Below are 21,740 nucleotides of genomic sequence, written 5' to 3' on the forward strand. Positions count from 1 at the left end.
TGGAATAAAATGAAACCGAATGAGAGGAATGGTGTAAAAAAGAAAAAATCTTCGTACCATCTCCGGACGTAACGAGCAACGCCAGCGCGACCACTGACGCGGGATTCCAACTCCGCCCATGCTATTCTCCACCAGCTATTCCGCACAATTTCAAATTGTCCATCCAACTGTTAACTAGTTCGCGGTGTCCGAAATTGCCAGAATTATCAAAAGGAATTAACGTCCAACACGAAACGCAAATAACGGATATCCAAAGTTGTCGACCACCGTCTAGTCGTCTCCGTCCGCTGTCGCAATTCTACCATTACCGAAGCTCGATAATTTCATAGACTTGGGTAGTCCGCGTTCAGTCAAGAACTCCCATTTCCTCCGTCACCCGTTATCATCAACGTTACACCGTAGAACAGTACGTAAAATTATTTCGAGTCATTAGGATTAGAACAATTTCCTTTAAACCTGGATCGTCAGTACCGATATTTCATTTTTCTCTGGACAAAAATCACCGTCATTTTTGGGCCCCGATCTCTCTTGCAAAAGGTCAATGATCTTGACCTCGATTCAAAAGGTATTCTCGACAAATCTACCTCTCTAATTATCTCTAGACTTGGAGGTGTACTTTCCCTTCAAGGACTTTTAACTGCAACAATTAATCACAGACTGCCACTTTGAATTTCGTTATCGGGAGCAGTGAGGGAACCCTCTCATTAAATGTGTCACAGATAAGGACTTTCAGGTGCCTGCTTGCGAGATCAAAATGTGGCCTGAAAAAAGAAGTGAGATAATAGATTCTAAAATAAACACATGCCTCGCGTCGTTGTCCATGGTTACGTGCTTCCAACCATGGCAAACAATTCTGAGCTTTTTTGAAAAATAGCGTGCAGTGCATCAACGGATAGTTCTTGGCAGGAGAAGCAATTTTCCACTCCTGGAAGACCCTGCGTTAACCGTAAGTAATAACATGTACACATGTGCTTCTCCAGTGAAGGTACGAAGCAAAGAATCTTATCGTGGTCTGCACCAGGAGAACTTTTCCAATCACCGAGTCGATAACGTATGTTTGCTCGGTGTTCAGACAGTAAAAAATCACATGTTTATACTGTATTTCGTATCATGCCAGTCGGTACATCCTGCGGTTGACACAAGGCAGAGAATATACCGCGGGCAAAGGACTCTCCGACTTCCAGACTGCACATAAATATTCTCCGGCGTATAAAAGATATAGGTAAATATATTTTCGACACTGGATACGGATGTGTCAGGTGAACGGAATCAGGTTCCCCCATAAGCAACGCAGCTTTCCAAATGACAAAAAACTTGGATCAAGTAACTTATGACTGACAAATTTAAAGTCCTTTTACGAGGATACTGATCATCCAACGGTACGGTACTGATATTGATGGTGGATATCAAAGGTATATTCGGCAAAGAAAATACTGATACCGTGAAAGCGGGTCACACGGCCGACGGTGATTCTAGCAAAGTCAGGTCACGTGAACTGGCGACAATTAGGCCGCGGAAGATGGGCTTCTACGGTCAGTCCCCTCGGTCCGGTCGACGGGCAGCTCAACCGACATATGGGAGATAGGGGGAGCCAGGAAAGGGGGGCTAATGTCAGACTATTGTCCCCTAAGGCTCCGAAGGCCTTCCAAAGCCACCCACAGGGTCTGAAACCTTGTTAACTCGACGGAAACCATTAACGGAGTCACGTACGCCTTGGCATCACGATTTGTTGGCGAAGTGATCGCGCCGCGCCAGGTCCATTCCTCCCTTATCCCCCCGTCTAGGTGGCCAATAATCTTTGTTTGTTTGTTTGTGTTTCTTTTTATTTCCCCCCGTCTGTGTTTTTTCACTCCACGAATGTGTTTTCAGTCGCTTATTACCGTTCCACACTCGCGCAATTCCGACAGTGCAATTATTATACGGAGAATATTTCCGAAGAGTAGCGTTACGTTCACTTGCTTCCAGCAAATACCGGAGTTATCAAGCTCGTTGTAATTATTCACCGGCAAAGCTTCAATTACGACTTGTGTCGCGTATAATGATCCTGGATGCCTGCCTCGCCCGTTATGCAGCTATCAATCGGGGCCAATCGTATCGGGGTGACACCGATAAACACATAAATTCTGTTATTAATCCACGTTGTTATTGAATGTTCCCGTGCAGGCACCCCCGATAATATAATCGGTCACCATCACAGCACCGTATTGTTTCCAATGCCACGTACATATAATCACAGGCATGTGCCTCTAACACATTAGGATTTTGGAGTAATAATTTTTGTGTGAGGTGGTGAAATAAAGAAAACAAAAATTATGAGATACTAACATGAATTTTTCAAACAGATCCACCCTTTTTACGTTAGAAATTAAAAATTTTTGAAATATTTTTTTCAACGGTGTATAAACGAGGAACATTCCACATTTTTTAAATTCATTTTCATTTTTATTTTTTTTTTCACCCTCGTTCCAAACATATCCCCCTTTTACATATGTACTTTTTTTCATTTTATTACTCGTGGTAGTCGCACACGGCAGTCGACTGTAATTCACCCTGTGCAGTAAATTAGTATCGTAGAGGTGCGGAGCTAGCAATGCGTCAGCATTATTTAATTGTCCCTTTCAAGGACCAGCCAACCCCTACAGCGCACGGCAGGTTAAACGTTTCGGAGGTGGAATCCGGGCCCGCCCCCCAAGTTTCGACATCGTTCTATCAGTCGCTAATCTCGGGTGAAACTTGTTTCCTAATATCAGTCAAAGTCTCCCCATGGTATTAGCTGACGTCCAATTCACTCGTATCCTGATTTACAATCTCGGAGGTTGGTGACAACTTCATAACAGCAACCTCGGGACTGGAATTGAGAACGATGTTGCACTGGTGTGTGAACCAGCGTCAAATATCGCAACCTTTGCAGGTGTCGATCCCATAATTTCAAGTAGAACGACCCTGTTTTTCAATTTCAATAATTTCTTATTCCTTCATATTAAGATTTGGCTGAAGGTTAAGCGGGCTTGATATCACGGGTGAACACCTTTCGCCAAATGAAAAAGGCCGATCGTGCGTCAAAAAGCGGATGGAAGTTTTTGAGGGTGTTCAAGCGGGGTAAAGCACACTTGTCAATGTCGCGGCGAATATCGCGATGTACTTGAAACGCTCGGAGAATGGATTAAAGCTTGATAGACGCATATACAATAGTCGGAGAGAAGAACCATTGGATCAGGATACAGGATCTCACACACATTGCTTCCTGTTTATGGGAGATCTGAATCGGGGTTCAACTGGCTATTCTCCCCAACACTGAACTCGATGTGATGAACCGATATTGAGGCTATTTCGACAGTTGAGGGGAAATCGACATTCAATCGTCCAGATTATCAACCGATAAACTATAGGTACGTTACAAACTCTCCACGTGTACAGAGCGCTGCTGTTGCTGCACTGACACATTTTACAAAGGGTCACCATAGCTACGCTGCTCGGTGATTATACGGATATTGATGCAACAAATCCCAAAATCAATAACGTCTCGTAGTCACGATGGAAATATGTACATATTCGCATGTGAGATTTGAAAAAAAACTCAAGTTTGCAAAAGATACCAAAGTCCTGCTCCGTTTGAAGAATTTTTGGAGCAAATCGTTCGGGACTATCTTTTTTAAAGCCACTATGCAGGAATCACACCTCGTACTGCGAGATGGGGATTAATTTTTTTCACTTTTTTTGGCCTTCTTTTTTTTTGCTCTTGCTTAGGCCCAGCTGATGGGGTAGAACGGGATTGCTGTTCATCCTCAGGGTATTAGCACAGGGTGAGAAATTGTCGAGGCGATTACCGAAACTTGTTTGTTCAGAGAGCGTTGGGTGAAGCCCGTTAGTCAATGGTACCGTAGACAAGGGTGTGGGGTACCCACTTCTGAGGCGAGGGTTAAAGGTCGTTTGAGCTCGCGTTAAAGCCGAGAAATCGCGAATACGGAAGTAGAAACCCTTTAGGGTGAAAGGGAAAGAAAAGTGTAACTAAGGGTGGACGGAGCTCGAGACCATGAGCAAGAAGAAGGGAGGGAGAGCATGAGGAGGAGAGAGGGAGGGATGGAGGGAGAGAGAGAGAGAGAGAGAATGGGCAAGAAGTGGAAGCGAAACGACGAGAGATCGAATGAAGGCGGTGGCTCTGAAGTCGTCGGGGAAGGAATTATATTCAGCCAAAAGGCTGCAGCGCAATCCTTCGGACTGAACATCATTCACGTGGAAGTGATCGAACGCCTTTCGAATCTTTTATGCATGACTCGACCCAATATTATTCCTTCTGGTGCTCCACCTCCCGGAAGGCTTGCCATCGGGTAAACACTCGAAACCCCTTCTAGAAGTCAACCCGAACTTATTAGCATGTCTGACAAGGTATCTTCCTCTTCTTCTTCCTCGTTCCAAAAACCCACCGCATGGATTATCATCGAATTCATTATTGTGCGAGTATTAGGCATGATATCGTTTGGCTGCATGATACAAGTCGAATACAAACACACGCCGTCACTTACTCACCGTGTTTCCAACGCGGCTGGTTCACGCTAGCTGCCAAGCACAATTCTCCAGGTCCAACGCGCATCGGCTCGAGGATATATGGGTTACTGATCAAAGTGATTTGATCGTGAATTAATTAGAGCCTTCGGCGTGAAGTGGGGTGGGTGCTGTTTGATACACTGAATGCGTCTACGTCTGCCTGTTAGTCTTTTGAAGTTCTACCTACGTTCCCAGCTGACTCTGATTGACAAAAAGTTGCACGGAGCAAGATTCGCGCCTCGTTGGTGGCATCATTTTTATGAAAAATTCTTCCATTATCTTCAAACATTCGAACTAAGAACTGATCCACTCGCGTTCCGATCGTAGTTTTGAAAATTGCAGCAAGATCTAGAGGGTTCCAAGATCAAAATTACTGCAAAGGAAGAAACAAAAAATAAGAAGTGCTCGCGAGGATTTGACTGTGTTCTCAGCGACTAGTGGAACCGTAATGATGGTATACAGTCTACTACAAATAATGGCCCCGTCACTCGATTCAGAGCCTCATCGGCCAGAGAAGAGAACTGCGAATATACGGTTGGTAGGTACACGGTTGAGTGTTTCCAAAGATTTTTCGGGCAAGGCTGAAGGTCGTCAAACAAACTTGTTAGTCCAGCGGCTATCCCCGCAGCATGTGGAGAGTAAGAAGAAAAGCTTCTCCGGAGCGAGGAAAAGAGGTCCATTTTATCGTCTGATTAAATCAATGCTAATAAAAGAAAGAGCAAAAAGAAGAAAGGAGAGGAAGGAAAGGAAGAGAAGAAAAACCTAAGGAAAAAATAGAGGAAGCTCCACGAATAGATAGGAACCATGGGTGTGTCGACATCCGCCGGGCACTATCGTCAAGTTAACGAACAGCGAATAGGCTCTTAATTCTATAAAGCTATCTTACTTCCCACCACACAGAGCATCGAAAAAAACAAAGGGAAAAAACCAGGTCCCGAGTGTGTGCCACACTTTGGAGAGAGGAGGAGAGACGAGAGTTGAGGAGGAACGAAACGACGGAACAGGTATGAGAGGAGTAAGAAAAGCAATCAGAAACGTGCGGTATCTTTCGCGCTTCCGAGCCACTATAAAGTCTCTCTCTACCTTTCGTTCGTTTATTGCACTGTAGAGGAGGATGCTTCTAAAGTCGATATTAAAGCGGACGCGTGCACGTTGCATATTCAATTAAAACCTGCGACGAATATAGGACACTCGTATTCCTGCTTCTTGCGGTTCCGACTCCTCGCGGCTGGCCAACTACGTATATGTACATATTGTACATATATGTATGCATGTATTCTATGTGTGTATATGTGTGTGTGTGTGTGTGTGTGTGTGTGTGTGTGTGTGTGTGTGTGTGTGTGTTACACCACTTTCAAACCACTGCGGTTGCTAGCGAGGTGAAGAAAATCTCTTCAAGCCGCTCACCCCCAGAAGTTGCTCCTCGCTAATCCAGCTTATACCTACTCTCACCTATAAGTTTGTATAAACCTCGCAATAAGTTATTTAAAACTACCGGCAAGGCGGACAAGCCTACTCAGCGGATACCGGAAAAAGTCAGGAAAGGTCAGAGCGGCGGTATTGGTATTTCGGAAAACACCTTTTCCTGAATTCATTACCAAGGTTACAGGAGTATTCGACATTTGACCACGATGGTTCGATTGGATCCTGAGCTTATACCGCCTTCTTTCCTTTCTTTATCCGCAATCGCCGGGAGATTTTAGAATCGTTAGGGGCTGAAGAGATCCTCAAAGACCTTCCTTATTGCTTCTGTTAAATATCAATCGCTGGTTGGTATTGACCCGAGGTTAGCATACCAAGTGAAGTGGGAATCGAAAGAAGTGCGTAATTTGGCCAAATCGTTGAATCCCATTTCACCCAGCGTACATCTCTGCGATAGTGATTTTCCGGAAAGATCTTAGCTCAGAGACGAAGTCTGGTAATTCCAGGGAGTGACAAATATCGCAGTAACCCCTGTCAAGATAAGAAGGTCTCCGCGCAGTGCGACGTTTATTCTCAGCAGAGTAAATCGAGGCGATGTGGATCTATCTGCTCTGAACTTTACGCTCAGCGTGGTTCGAGTCTCTTCTCGCTTTCGAGCTGTCTGGACACGAAGCACGGCAAGACTGTCTGGGATAAGTATATATAGAGATTGAGGTGCACGAGTCGATACAGATGAAAAGTTCGAGTCGAAGTGAACAAGTTGTAAAACCGTCTCTCGCTGCTGACGACTACTGCTTCTTGCGGGGTAAGCTCCCCACAAATCTAAAAAGTTGTCCCGGTCGTTTCGCTTCCGAAGGTAAGAAAAAAAAAGGAAAGAAGAAAAATTTCTACATGGCTTGCGCGATTGATAAGAGGAATGACGGATCGATTCGGTGACCTTCTCCGTACGCGGGGCACGTTCACAACCTGCCACAATGTGCCTTCGGAAAATAATTAATGATGAAGTGCCTCGTGTGACTACACTCACCGGCACCTGAATACCAGTGGCCTGAACAAATACCGAACGGAATATACAAGGTAATCAAACACCGGGGCTCGAGGAACGGAATGTGACGCAGAAAGCTCGCTGAGTTATTCGTCATTTTTCGGTGGGAGAATGTTGACGTCTTGCTCGGGTTGCTTACACATCATTCATCCTCCTGCCACGAGGTAAATACTGCTACTCAACCACCCGTCCGTACAGTAAAACGACCAGTTTGAGCCAACGAAAATTTTGCCACAACATAACCACAATCGTTTATCATCGGGCAAAAGAAAAATAATAATACCTTATCTGGATGACGAAGAAAAAGAGACCCGAACAAAACGGGACAGTGTCGCTACAATGAAGAAGTAAGATCGTTCTTCCGCAAGACTCGTGCGTCTGAATGATTGATTTGACCTTTCTCTTCGGCAAATTGACAATGCATTCACCATTTTGATCAAATGCGCAATCTTTTTTCAGAACGGCGAGTGACAGTTAGAATTCAGGACAAAGGTGAGGAGGATGTTATCTTCCTCTTACTGTAACTTTAACCGTGACTCTTACTCGCGCTCGTCATCTTGAATTTGACTCCACGTCACGCGGTGGTGAAAACGTATCACGTGAAGATCTTCCACGTTGTTTCTCACCGTCGAAGCTCACGCACAGATGGATAATTAAATTCTCTGTGAGTTAACTCGGTTAACCGTTGTAAGCATTTTGGCCCCGAGACCCGACTCTCCTACACCCTTTGCCAAATAATATCCTATACCTCGGTACCAACACCCCTAAGATTCCGAACTTTCGCACTGCAGCCCTGGCTTCAACCGACAGTACCAACGCTCAACGATCGAAGTAAACTCAGCAATCACAGTTGCGTTACAGGATGGTTAGAGGGTTGGTAACCCGTTTAATTGCCGACGAGAAAGAGAAGTTAAATCAGTGACAGGTTCTTTCATTTTCAAAAAAACTCGATACCAAATGGTCCCAATTACTGAGAGTAAGAAATCCTTGGTACGATGGCATAAATTCCACTGCCCACTGGCGGAGAAAAACTTTGCGAAGGAATGATTTCAACATCGGTTAATATATTTTCTCGACTTCCAAGGATGCAGACTTTGATTCGAGACTCTCGTTAGGTGAGACGATATCGTCTTGTCGGGTCACGAAGATGCTTCCGTTTCCGCTGTAACGGAGGGAAGAAGACTGGCAACTTAGGGGCGGTAGTAGCTAGCTTTGACAAGTTATTAATTAGTATTTGTTTACCCGGTTAAGCGGAGGAAATGAGACTTCCATGACTTCTCCCTTTCTCTCACAGAGTACGGTATGACACGGCCTGCCGTGAACTTTCGACTCCGAGAAGCAATGTTTGCGTGCTTGTAAGTCAACTTGCTCGTAGTTTTCGGAGTTTCCACATGCGCGAGGGTTCGGAGCGCGGTCCCAGTTTCATGATGCTTGCACCCTCTCTTTCCCGACTACTACGGAGTGTTTATTTGACTTGAAATCAATATCGTGTCGGGTCGCCTCTTCGCGATATCCAAGGGCCGCAAGCTCTTTGTTGAAGAAATCCGGAACACGATACTCTCAGCTCCTCGATCACGGTTATAGTACAAGGGTGAAGGGATGAAAAGGGGCCGAAGAGGCAAAGCGAAACAAAATCCGTCAGGTTTCAGAGAGCATTTTTCTGCCCCTTGTTCGCACTTTCAACTCTAGGGCACGAAACCCGTACGTCGATTCATTTTTATACATTTCGAATGGACTAGAAATCGTTTGTAAATCAAATGGCAAGGAAAATTTAACGCGCGCAAACTTGATCTGAAGTAATTTCAAATTTCCAGAATACTTTAGAGGGGAATCCCCTGAGATGAATCCGGGAAGTGTGAATTCCTGAAATTTCCGGGTCACCGCCGAAAAGCTGTAAACGAGGCTCGCCAACATTTTTTCGCTTCTCCTGCGACAAGAACGAATTTACTGTTATTATATACATTCGTCCTCTGCACCTTCAGGGTGCCAAACGGCTTTATGTACCCACCTTCGCCAAATTATCGCGGTGCGACAGTCCATGAGATCAAAGGGGGCTGAAAATTGTCTCACATGTCGCGATTATTATACGAGTGAGCAGACGAAGCGAATCGGAGAAGTACTCGATTTCAAGGCTGAACCAGCCAGTCGAGAGATAAATTATGTTATTCCAAATCGCGAAAGAAAGATACATTACACCGGTGTGGATAAGGTACATTATTTTCGCAGCTACTGGCAACAATATACCCGCATTTCTTTCTTGTCCAGAAAAGGGAAATTGGATATAAACCGAAAGACATAGCCGATCCCGTTATAAAAATGTATAAAAATGAAGTTTGAAAAGCGAAATCGATGTTAATTGAGTTCAACTTTATTAAAAAGGATTTCCGCTTTACTTTATAGAGAACAGAAGAAGTTCGGTACAGATCGCTTAATCGAACAAGGAATTAGGTTCGTTTCGTTGAACACTGTAGAAAGATGAGAGAACACTGTTCTGTTTTTTAATGCGACAAGTCGTACAATAGTTTGTCGAATTTCGATGAATCAGATGGATAGTTTCGATAGCAAATGATTTCTCTGTTAGCAAATATCCCCGTAAATTGATTAACGTCAATTTTATTTCAATAAAGCACAAGATATATTGATTGTGAATAATGCCGTTTCTGGTTAAATGAAAAAAAAAGTGTTGCAAGCGATCGTGTATTTTCTCTCAAATTATTATTTAAAATTCTCAAGTTTCAGCCGTTAAATCCGTCACATGATTTTCTGTGACGGATGTAAATATATTCGAGGCAGGTTGTTAAATGTGCACGCCAATATATCGGCAAGTTTCGCAGACATTTCATACCGCGCAATAGTTGCTTCCCTGTCACGGTAACCTGACAACCCAGCTGTCCAAGATTACGGTAAGTGGCTAGAAAGCGTCGAGCTCCAGGAAGCCAATAATGAGGAATACTGTCACCAAATACGATTTGACAAGTAGACCGCGAGAGCTTCCGGAAGCAATTATAATTTTAGGTCATACGGATACCACCGCGGTTCTATGCTTTCAGATCATCAGCCAAATATTCTCTCACAAATACGCCAACGGAAAATCTAGAATTTGTTTTAAGAAGTTTCTAGAATTTTCAGAGTTTCGCGTGATGTTGGAAGGAATTATGGTAATGCTGTGTTTTTTTTTTTTTTTTTTCTTTTGTAGATACTGTAGCTGAGATACGATATGTACCAGCTGGAAACGCACCCCCAGAGACAAGTTGAGTTTCTTTAAAAAAGTTACAGCCTGTCAAAAACGCGTTTGAATTGAGGATAAAAATGATAACTACGGACAATTCATATTCCACATGTACAAAATCAGTAAATATATAAGGTACCTATGACTTGATCTTATTAAGAAATAAGAAAGAAGTGGTGTTCACTCAATTTCGTGAGTTTTTAATACTCTTTTAAACGAAATATATTTCAGCCTTACAAGCGTTGAAGTGTCGACTAGGTATAATAATAAAGTTGCACGGTCTAAGCCGAGGGAGAAAAAGATTTCTTTGCATAGAGTATAAATTGCTTCACCTTCGCCGAATATTAGTCTAGAAGCCCCTAAGGAGACCTGTGAGATTAATTATTCCAGCTCACGATCTCATAATTTTACTGTGGCACTACTTTCATGGTTGATAAATCTTAATCTCATTGTCTCTACGACAGTTATATAGTGTGCAGTGTGTAAGGGTCCCTTATTGAACCCGTTTCACTCTGACGCATCGTTCACCATGAGCCCGAAATATTTGAGCACAGTGGATCTCAAACTGTCCTCGTCTGTTCGGTTTAGAAATTAATGATGGAAATATGGAAGAGGTGAGAGAATAAAAAAATGTTCAATTTGAAAAGGCAGAAGGTTGAAACTAAAATTGATTAAAGAATAAGGGGCTATTCCAAATCTTTTGCGGAGAGAAAACATGAACAAAAGAAATTGTTCATCCCGATTTTTTATTCCTTCGATAGATATTTTGTTTGGTTAGAATAACATGTTAAGAAATCTAATAAATTTACTACGGTTGATTTACGCATATACGGTTGTTTGATTCAATATTTTTTCCCCCATAACAAGTAAATGTCGTAAAAATACTATTCCAATAAATAAGACTGTTCGAATCGTTTGAATGTTCCTGAGATTTGAATAAAATTCACTCGTATGGACTAAAATTCGACCCAAATTCAGAAAAATCAAATTCGAACTCGGTGAATATTTTGGGAACTCAATCTTGTGGTTCCTAAGGTTTTAAAATTGTTCAAAAATCATGCCAATAATTCAAATTATTGTAACTATTGCAACTATTGGAACTGTTCCAACTGTTTGAATTATTTGAGGGATGTCAACTGTTCTAATTAATCGAACTATTCGAATAATCTGAACACGTATATTCGGTCCGATTTTCGCGTTAAATTTCACTATCGAATGAGATTTTTTAATCAAGTTTTATTATACTATTTGATTAAATGCTTATATCAAACTTCACCATTCGATTGGATATTCGAATAAAAATTTGCTATTTGATTTTATTAGATTCAACCGCTATTCCCCCATCCCTAAACTCCTCCGAAACACTTCCGATAAAGTAAATATTTATCACGACAGTGAGAAGAGGATGTGATTTCGGTCTACGGCGACAACAAATCTAAAATTGTAAATACTTGGTGCAAGTGAATTGTAGAGGGGTGAAAAAATGGTGTCGAAATTATCACGAGGACCGGATGAATAAAGCCACTCGACGATATTCCGCCCGCCCGAAGCGTAACGATATTCGAGTGGAGAATAAGAGTCGCAGAGACAGCGAAGCGATCCGGAACGACGTCAATCAGCCAATCCAGTCCGTAGGACTCCAGAGGATCGAGGCGTGTTTTATTATATCGTCCGCACCTCACGAAGGGGACAAACGAGACTTTCAAGAGCCATCTACGACTCCAGTTATCGGGCTTACCTGGATCGGAAGAGGGATGACTTCTGGTCAATCTGCATAGTTGGAGTGGAAGGTATCGAGTGTCCGCTCTCGGCGGCGACTTCGGAGGTGGAGGAGCTGCGCTCAGGAATCCTCTCTGAAGCTCCCACCCAACTTCCTGGATTATCGATGCCTTGCGGAAGTAAGGCGTAACCTCGCGAAGGTATTTCACTGAAACAAAAATCATCGAGGCGATATTTTTACAATCAAATTTTGGAACGAGAAGTTGAGACAATATTTTACAGATATTTCTTCTACTTTTTATTCATTCGCAGATTCATAGGAACAAGCCAAGCAAAATCTTTCCTTTTTTTTTTCATACCTCGTTTCCGAATTTTTATATTCTTTTAAGAATGTTGAACCTTACAGCAGCTGCTTAGGTGAATTGACATTTTTTTACTGTTGTTTAGAAGATAAGATATGACCGTTTCTTGTAACTCGGTATTTTAACAAAAAAAAATTTTTCAAACTGCCAACGTACCCTGAAAAATCAGATATTCAGATACAGTTTCTATTCCACATCCTTTTTTATCAATTGAATAATATTTCATCGGTGCGCCTAATAGAAATACGATCAAACAAATATACGTTATTTTATAAAACGAACAATCCAATTTTCTCTACACTTCAAATAAAAAAATTAAAAAAAAACAAAGCACGAACAGCATATTTACATGGCGCAATAGGAAGAAACGAGAACACTGATTTAACTTCAGATTAAAAGCAATTCTTCAGAGATTGTGAGAAACAGTTAAAAAAAAAACCTCGCTTATGAGTCAGCCCTTAAGAATCTGAATTACAGATGTATCTGTGATTGGCTCTGATCCAGGGTTACTTAAAAAAAAAAATAATCCGATAAACTGTACGCATATAATATTCGTACCTCGATGTCACCACGAATAAGTTTCATTTTCACGATACAAGCAGAGGTTTTCGTTCTTTAGAAATTTAAGAGGAACTGCAGCGCGTTCAAGTCCGCATTCATGGAAAATTCAGTACGCAGAGAAATCCCGCGGAATGCGAATAAATGGTTGTGAGAGAGTAAGAGAGTGAGAGAGACTGAGAGAGAGATTGGAGTTGAGCCGAGTTGAGGGAGTTCTTCGCGCCGAAGACACGTTTTGGGCAATAAAAAGAAATTGGGGAAGATTTGGCATTTTCGTACACACGCATACACACGCACACAGTGCAGAGTACGTTTTGCCGATTTCCCGCAGAATGGCGGTAAAGGGGAGAAGGAATAGGGGGAGACTAGAGAAAGAGAGGGGGGCATTCTATCGGTCTCCCAAAAGGACCTTATACTCTCATATATGACGGAGGGGGAGGATTTTCAGGGGTGAATTCTGGACTGCGCCGGCCAGACGCGATACCCCTCAAGCCCCCGGGTGTCCCAGGAGTATACCAACTCTTTGTGGTATCCAAAATAGCCCCGGGCACCCGCTGAGCATTTCAAGCATTTCAATTTCGCGCCGCATGGCGAGAGAGAAAGAGAGAGAGAGAGCAATACATATATTACATATATATACATATATATTATATATATATATATATATATGCGTACATGGGTGTATGAATACACATATACTCACATAGAAAAAAAAAACTCACAGACAAATCGGCCAGCCGGGGCACAAAAAACTTCACGTACACTTAGACGTATATATGCATTAGGATGTTTCAGAACAAAATAATTTACGATTCTTCACCGTGGCTAATGCTGAGAAGTTTGTTTGGGTTAAAAGAAAGATTCTGTGAGAAGATGAGCGTTCTACGTTATGCGAAAGATCGCGCTCGTTTGATTTTTCTCATTTTTTTTTTTTTTACACATTTTTTTGAATTTCTATGGAAACACGACGTAGCATTTCAATTATTATTTCTTTCCTGACATTTATATTCTAAAGTCTAAAGATCACGATTCATAAAGCAACGATATATCATCCGGAAATCTTATTTTCCTAATTTAAAAGTTCGTATTAAATATAACTATTTAATGAGCTTGAATTATTAATGAAAAAAATCTTCAGATTCATCTCTCAAACATCAACCGGAAACTTATTATTATGAGTGTGGGTTTTCTTTGTTACGTAAATTGATATTGTGATTAATGTAAGCAACAAAGACAAATTTTATTCACGATACTTCATAAATTAAAAAAAAAAAAAAAATATCTGAAAATAAAAGATCAACTGACAATGATCGCGATCTTCCACATAACGTAGAGCGCTCATCTTTAGACAGAACCTTTCCTTTAGCCTAAACAAACTTTTTAGGGGTTGCCATGGTGGAAAATTGCACATTATTTTTTTCTGAAACATTCTAATGTGTATGTCTATGAATTTACACAAAGAGATGTCGTGGTTCAATCTGTGTAACATGTATTATCAGTGTTTCACACGGTAATTTGGAATACTTAAACCATCATTAGTTCTTGTTTTTTTTTTTTTTTTTTTTTTTTTAAAAAGGAATAAAACAACAAAGTAATTAATAATAATCTAAGCAGATGCGTCTGAATTCTGATCGGGATATAATTATTGTATAATTTACTACTCGCGTGGTCTCCAAAATCTCCAAAATATTTATCATCCTTGCAAAATTTCATACGGCCGAGAGCTTTCATGTACATCTTTTGTACGTTTTGAAAATCAAAAAGCTCTGTAAAACCTTGACAAGCTTCCGAGCATAGTGAAGGCAGTTTTAAGTTAAAAAGTGCGTGTATTCAGCCTGAAATATTGAAAAAAAAAAAAAATAAAAAACCCTTCTAGAATCTTCAAGAGAAAATTTTGCCTCCGGATTCACCCTGCATTGTACATGATACATAAATACACAGAGCTAGAGATAAATGAAGGTAGAATTTGTATCGCGATCAGGGTTGAAATTGCGGCGAGCTATCAATCGGGCGAAGGAGTGGCAGGGCCTGAATCAAAGGTCCTCCAGGATCGTGCCTCGGTCTAATCTCCTAAAGAAGGAGGCCGAGGAGGAGGAGAAGGAGGCTCCGTAGAATCCCAACGCCCTCGCCCATGGCTGAGGGTAATTACCGGAAGCACGACCTTCCGATGATGACGTCATTAATCGCTATTCACGACCCGATGATCAGCTCAATTTAGAACCCACGCGCAGTGATTTCTATTCGTTGAAGTTTTTGCCATCGGAAGCTTGTTATTGCACTCATGTGAACTGCGAGTATTACCTGAACGCGTTTTCCTTTCCTTTTTGTGTTGTATTCTGCGCGTTTCTAATTTGCCTTTATCAGAGAAGGGATATATTGATTTTTAGAAAAAAAAAAAAACATTAGCGCGGATAGAATTACATTCGTACCACTGTCGAGGAAAGTTATGAATTTTTACAGATATTTCCAGTAATCGTCGTTTAAACCTAGTGGAAATTTTATATACTCGGAGTTATTCACTTTGCAAATTTTCTCATCCGCGAAATTTTTCGACTATTTCATGTATTTCAGCATTACGCATTTATATATGTATGATTCCGATTGATGATTTTGAAATATTTCATGTGAAGAATGATATTTTACCTACGATTGTAATAACTCATGCAAATTCTGCAATATACAAGATACCAATTTAGCTACCGCGGAATGCGATTATTCGAGAAGAAGTCAAGTGTTCAAAACAGGCTTTGCCTCTTGAGTATTTTAGATTTGGAACAACTCTGAAATGTCTGAAGTGATTCAGAGATCGTTTAAATTTCTACTGGCAGAGACTTTATCCCACAAGCTTCGTTGTTTACTTCTTCTTTTAATGCAAAGGAGAAGCATGAATACGTATATTTTTTGCGAATTCTTCGAGTTTACAAAATTTCACATGGTTATCGTGAAATCCTGAAGAAACGATTTTAGAAGATAAGCCTTGAGGGTGGTTCCCATCTTTTCAACGCCGAAATTAACACCTAAGGAAAAATACGTGTCAAAAGTTTGAGTGCGTACGGAAACATGGAGCGGGGTTGAAGTTCCGAATTTGAAAAGTTCCGAAAGCGCCTAATTTCGAATTATTTGGTGGCGAAACTTGAAGTACAGAAAACAAAATTTTACGAAACAACAAAGTTCATAATAGTCGGACACCCGTCGGCTCAAAATTTCGAAGTGTAAGCTTCCGAAAAGTAAGGTTCCGACGGAGTAAAATTCTGAAAATTAAAATATACTCACACAGCGTAGTTTACTCAACCAGTGGGTGTAAAAAATCAGAAAAGTCAAAAACCAGAATGACCAGGATTCCAAGCGTACAATTATCTAAAATCCAAAACAAAGACAGATCGAAGGGGTGAAATTTCAGAAAATCTTCGATCATTCAGAATTTCGATGTTTGAGATTCCTAAATTATCTAATTTTCGCACTTTCGGAACTTTGAACGGCGGGCTTGAGATCATTTAAAACTTTGATGTTCCGTCAGAGTTTGATTTTTTTACTTCAAGTTTCGCGACCCAAAAATTCGGAATCAACCCTCCACCCCCTTCTCAGCACATCGTCGAATGAAGCAAATCAGCAGGTCGGGGGGTAGACCTCGAGTAGTTTCCTTGCGGGTATGCAATAAAGGAATACAACGAAAGATAGAAAGAGGCGGAGAGAGAAAGAGGAATCGAGTGAGGAGGGAGAGGCTCGCAAAGTCCGGAACACTTAACGAAGTTGGTCTTCGAAGGAAGGCGTCGTTAAGATAAACGCTCGAATATTGTGGAAACTGGAAGACAGTTCCACCACTCAGGGCATCGCCATGGGAACAATATCCTTACCAACTTACCGCCACCGCCACCTGCCTTCACCCCGTGGCAACGAGTTCGCCTCCTTATAACTATCCCGGCCTAATAACCGGTAAAGATTCTTTACCCAGAAAATTTCTCGTCAACGATTTCAGACACGTATAAAACCCCGTGCCGTTTCACTCGCTGGAGAAACGAAAGAGAAACAAACGAGAAAACAATTTTTTAAGATAAATAAAAATGATACAACTTTTTGAGAACCTTTTTCAAACGCTTTTCATTTAGCCGTGCTTGGTAATTTTTATACGGAAAACATGTTGATGATAAATAAAGATAATTGAAAAAAGGCGGCACGAGCGAAAAAAAGAGAAAACGAGCGTTGAGTGAAACAATTTGTTTTTCTACCCTCCCTTTGATTCTTCAAATTTTCTACTTCCCTTTTAATTTTGGTGAATTTCACGCGAACTCGTCAAGCACAATGTTTGTTTTTCGCAAGGCTACATGCATGGGGATAATATATGTAAACATAAACTCCGTAATGAAATTTTTACGAGCCAGTGACTTCACACAGTCGAGAAACAAGAAAGTTGCGACGAATTTCTTGTTGATTCTGAAGCGAGTAAATCTTTTTTCTCTCTGTGTGTTTTTTCTTTTCCTTTCTCTTTTTTTTCCCACAGTTGAGATTTTGACGAAAAATATTTCGCTTCAACGTTTTCTCTGTTCGATGTGCTAACAAGATTAGATATGTCCTGACAAATATACTTGAAAATAAATTTCGAAACGATTTCATCCGAATTTCAACGCAGGGGTGAAAATTCGAGGTTATGAATTGCAAAATGCTCGAGTTACACGTAAAACGAAGTGCTCAACAAACGAGAATAAAAATAAAAGTCCTTTCGACACGATTCTGGCAATTACCGAATTGATTTCGAGTTTCGTTTCCTTGTTTCTAGTTTTTGTTTTTTTTTTTTCCCGCATCGGATTTCACTCTCACCGTTCGATGTCCGCAAAACTTCATTATTCTTTTCTTTTAAATTCCTCCTTCAATCCATGTACACGCACACATATATTAGGTTTCCGGTAATTCGAAACCATTTTTAATTACTGCTATAATTATTATCGGATTTTTTTATTCTTCGCTTCCTTTTTGTCCATCCCATCCAATAATCGAGGGTTGTTTTATTTCCTAAAAAATCAGAACCGATTTCGCCCGAAGCGATCGTACAGTATATCCAAATACGCGACGCGAAAATCCGTTCGATTAAATACTCTCTCAGGCGTGAATATGACACATTCTGACGAATAAAATACACCCACCTCCATTTAGGGGGTTCACGCATTTATGTTATCGTATTGGTTTTAAAACTTTACTGTATTGATTTTCCTCATTTACTTCTTCCTTTATTTATTCATTTGTCTAGTTGATTTTGTGCTACATTGAAAAAAGCAAACTAAACTGAAAAAAAAAACCAAATTCTAAAAACACCATACACGCACATTTATCCAGACTGCGCTGCATTCGATCGATCGATGCAAACGAACGTTTTTTTCCTCTCTGTACGCGCACATTTAAAAATCACTGTGGCCGCCGAAAATGTTCCAACAACTCGCTGAACCGCACCAAGTGATTAATTTAGCGGTGTGTGAAGTGTATATAGAATTTTTCCCTCCGTTTTTCTCTCTTTGAGGCGTTCTATATAATTAATTTTTGAATGACATAAATATTATATATTTATATGTAGATTGTACACCTATACATAATATATATATATATGTATGTATAGCCGTATGTTTATGTATAAGTAGGTATTATTAAAAAATTCAATTGGTCAACTTGAGCCCTCGCTTCAGTTTAAATCTACATCAAATAATCCATTAACCGGGGATAAAGAAAATGATGAAGAAAACGGGAGAGATCCCTTCTGGTAACTGGAATATCAGACTTGCTATCCCTTCGGCGGTTATAATAAGCCCGGATAAAAATTAGACCAAGAGAAGTCGGGGCACGTTATTCGAGTTAAGATTAACCCTCGGCTTTACTACGTGTTTCTATACGTGACTTCGACTCGGTAAAATTCCGCCCACCTGCTCGCCTGATATTCTCTGACTGGAAGTTTTTTTTTTTTTTTCTTTTTTTTTTACGTCGTTCACGTTTTTAATGCCAAGCAGATGAGAACATTTCTTTTCGCATTGATATTTTAATAGACGTGAGGTGAACGAAAACTTTATTCGTGAAAAATTAATGGTGGGAGAGAGAAATTATTCAGTTAGGAAATGCACCCGGATTTTATTGTCGCTTGTGAAAATTATTACTGTTGAATCAATCGCTCCAAAATGTCATACACAACGATAGATTTTTTGCTACAACTTTTGAAATTAATAAAAATCGATTCAAAGTCTGTAACGAAAATAAGATTGCACAAATAACTTTTGAAGAAATGATCGGAAATCGTGTGAAAAAAAGGTTCAAAAATCAGCGGAGCTAATAAGCTGAATCAAATTCGCAGAGGGGGAATCATCCCGAGACTTCGTCAGTGTCTACAATTAGTTGTTTACCTAATTTCAGTTAACCGCGTTGATAAAAATCAGCTCCTACGTGATATTTGCTGTCAGTAACTGAAAATTGTCGAATAAACATTACCCTAAACGGGCAATTAAAAGTCAAAACCTAGACTTCGCTCACTTGAATTTGCAATTGAAAATATGTTTCGCCGGTTAAGGAGAGATTCTTTTGATATTATAGTAAATTCAACTCGATTCCACTGTTTGAACTTTGATTCAATTACGTTCTTTAGTTTCACTGATTTTTCAAAATATATTTTTTGCACTTAACTCCTGATGCATGTTTAAATTATTGAGTACTCACAACTAATAAGAGAGTGTTAAATAATCAAATGGATGAATAAATGAACAGATTGGATTGTACGATGATTTCGTTGAACCGAATTAAAAATAATAAAAAAAAAAAAAAAACGGTCCGCATCTTCTGAAGAATATGTAGAGACAGACGGAACGAGAAGACGAAAATAAATTGAAATCTGTTGAATCAGAGAAATGTATTTCCCGTTAGTACACCGACAATCTCATTAACTTGGGTTACTCGATTTTATGCACGGTCGTCTTTCCACCCTAGGGAAAACTCCCATATAATTATTATGGAAAAAATGTATGTATAAAATATACCGTATGTATACATAAGTTATCATTATTATACACCTGTTCCTACATCATTCCTTCGTAATTAAAATTGTCCTGCGATACAATAATTACCCCGATGGTAATTTTATTTTTTTCCCCTCCCCCGCCCGCGAAAACAAAAAAATAGAGAGGGATGAATATTTCGCCTTCCAGCTGACAATAGATATTAAATATCCACCGGAGGTCTCTGCATGCTCATGTGAACATACCGGAAACGCGTATAAATATACGGGGGCATAAATCCCGGGCGTGCTTTTATCCCAGCTGTGTGTGTGTGTGTGTGTGTGTGCCGTGGAAGAAGATATAGGAGGGATCGCCCCTCGCGCTCATCGAAGGGCGTCGCGACGCGCCGCGTCGGAAGCGCAAGAAACACGATAACCGGAACTAACGCTTGTTTTAATTGAAACGCAAAACAATGCTACGCATGCAGCAACGGCGGGGAGGGGCCAAGTTTATTATCGTTAATATGGCAATGAAATAAATCACAAACCCACCGCGAGTTGCCCGCTAAATACAAGGACCGGCCCTGTGTGCGATGCTTGTAACGAGGGATGATAACTGCGTCCGGTTTTCCTAAGGCGAACGGCGATCGGGGAGTAAATTCAATGAATTCCAATTCCCCAAGGAGGATGATAAGTTGGAAACAAAGGTCGTCAATCGCCCAATGAGTATTCGTTATATCGATCTATTCGAATGCTGCAGCGATGATTATTCGAAAATTGCAACTTGACGAAAAGAAAAAAAAAAAGAAAAATACTCAAATTATAAAATAGAGCTTGTATGACATGAATATTTTTCAATTTGGAAGACGGTTTGTAAATTGTAAACAATTTGTGGAGATTCGATTGACTTTGCCTCACGATTGCTTGTGTTATTTGTTTATTTGTTTATTTTTTTCGAATAAACTGTTTGTGCCAGATTCACTGGAACAGAATTCTACTTTTTTCATTAAAAGTTTAACGACAACAACCCCATCGGGAAAGAAAGTTTTCGAGTTTCGTTGCAGCGAATATAATTTTCTGAATAAAATGAGCAATTGGGTAGTGAAATTTAAGATACATAGTAAATTTTAGTCGGATTTAAAACAATTTGAAACGAATAATCAATGTCTAAGCAATTGTACATCATCCCTCGGACTTTTTTTTTTCTCACGTTTTTCAGAAAATCCCATTAATTTATTAATTATCGCGAGATGTTTATTAAGATTTACAAAAGTTGGATCGGTACATAAATAGACAAACGTATGATTTCGACGTCGGAACTTTTATAAATACTTCTGTAATTCGTCGTTCCGAAAATATTATTTTAAAATTTGATGCGGTAAGAAAACCATGGGCAAATAATTCGTTTGAAAAATCTTTCGCATATTTGGACCAAATTTTGTATATTTCGTTAACATATAGCTGTAAAATTATACACGCGTCTCTCACATAGTGAAAATTCCTTGTTACATGTGGCCGTTTCTGAATAGCGGATATTGAATTTTTGCCGAATCAAAAGCTCTTCTAAATAATGAATGGTTTCGGGAAAATCGAGTAAAAAAAGATTCAAACCCGAATTGACGGTTATTCATGTATCTGGCACAATTTTGAAGTTCGAATTTTGAATAATAATGCAATTCAATTCAGAGCCCCCTGAAAATCTCTCGTGCATCTGTTTTTAGGCGATTGAAGTGGAATGGTCTGTACACAAGCAATGATTTCCGCCGGATTAGAGAGAAGAGAGTAAATTAAATAAAAAATTAAAAAAGAAACATAGAAAAACCACGTTCAATCGATGACTACATTTTAATTTTTTCTCTTCACTCTCCCGTTGTTTAAAAAGCAATTAATCACCGATTT

General features: G+C 40.2%; 1 protein-coding gene across 3 annotated transcripts in view; it reads right to left on the minus strand.

Annotated features, from left to right (window-relative positions):
- The window catches only part of LOC107223683 (beta-1-syntrophin), a 243,491-nt gene that overhangs the window by 64,967 nt on the left and 156,784 nt on the right, over positions 1-21,740 (minus strand). For all 3 annotated transcript variants that reach the window (XM_015663447.2, XM_046738054.1, XM_046738053.1), the window contains exon 3: positions 11,980-12,168. In XM_015663447.2, the coding sequence (XP_015518933.2) occupies positions 11,980-12,168 (189 nt within the window). The remainder of the gene's footprint in view (positions 1-11,979; positions 12,169-21,740) is intronic.

The sequence above is a fragment of the Neodiprion lecontei genome, chromosome 4, assembly GCF_021901455.1.
Source record: "Neodiprion lecontei isolate iyNeoLeco1 chromosome 4, iyNeoLeco1.1, whole genome shotgun sequence".
Classification (NCBI taxonomy): domain Eukaryota; kingdom Metazoa; phylum Arthropoda; class Insecta; order Hymenoptera; family Diprionidae; genus Neodiprion; species Neodiprion lecontei.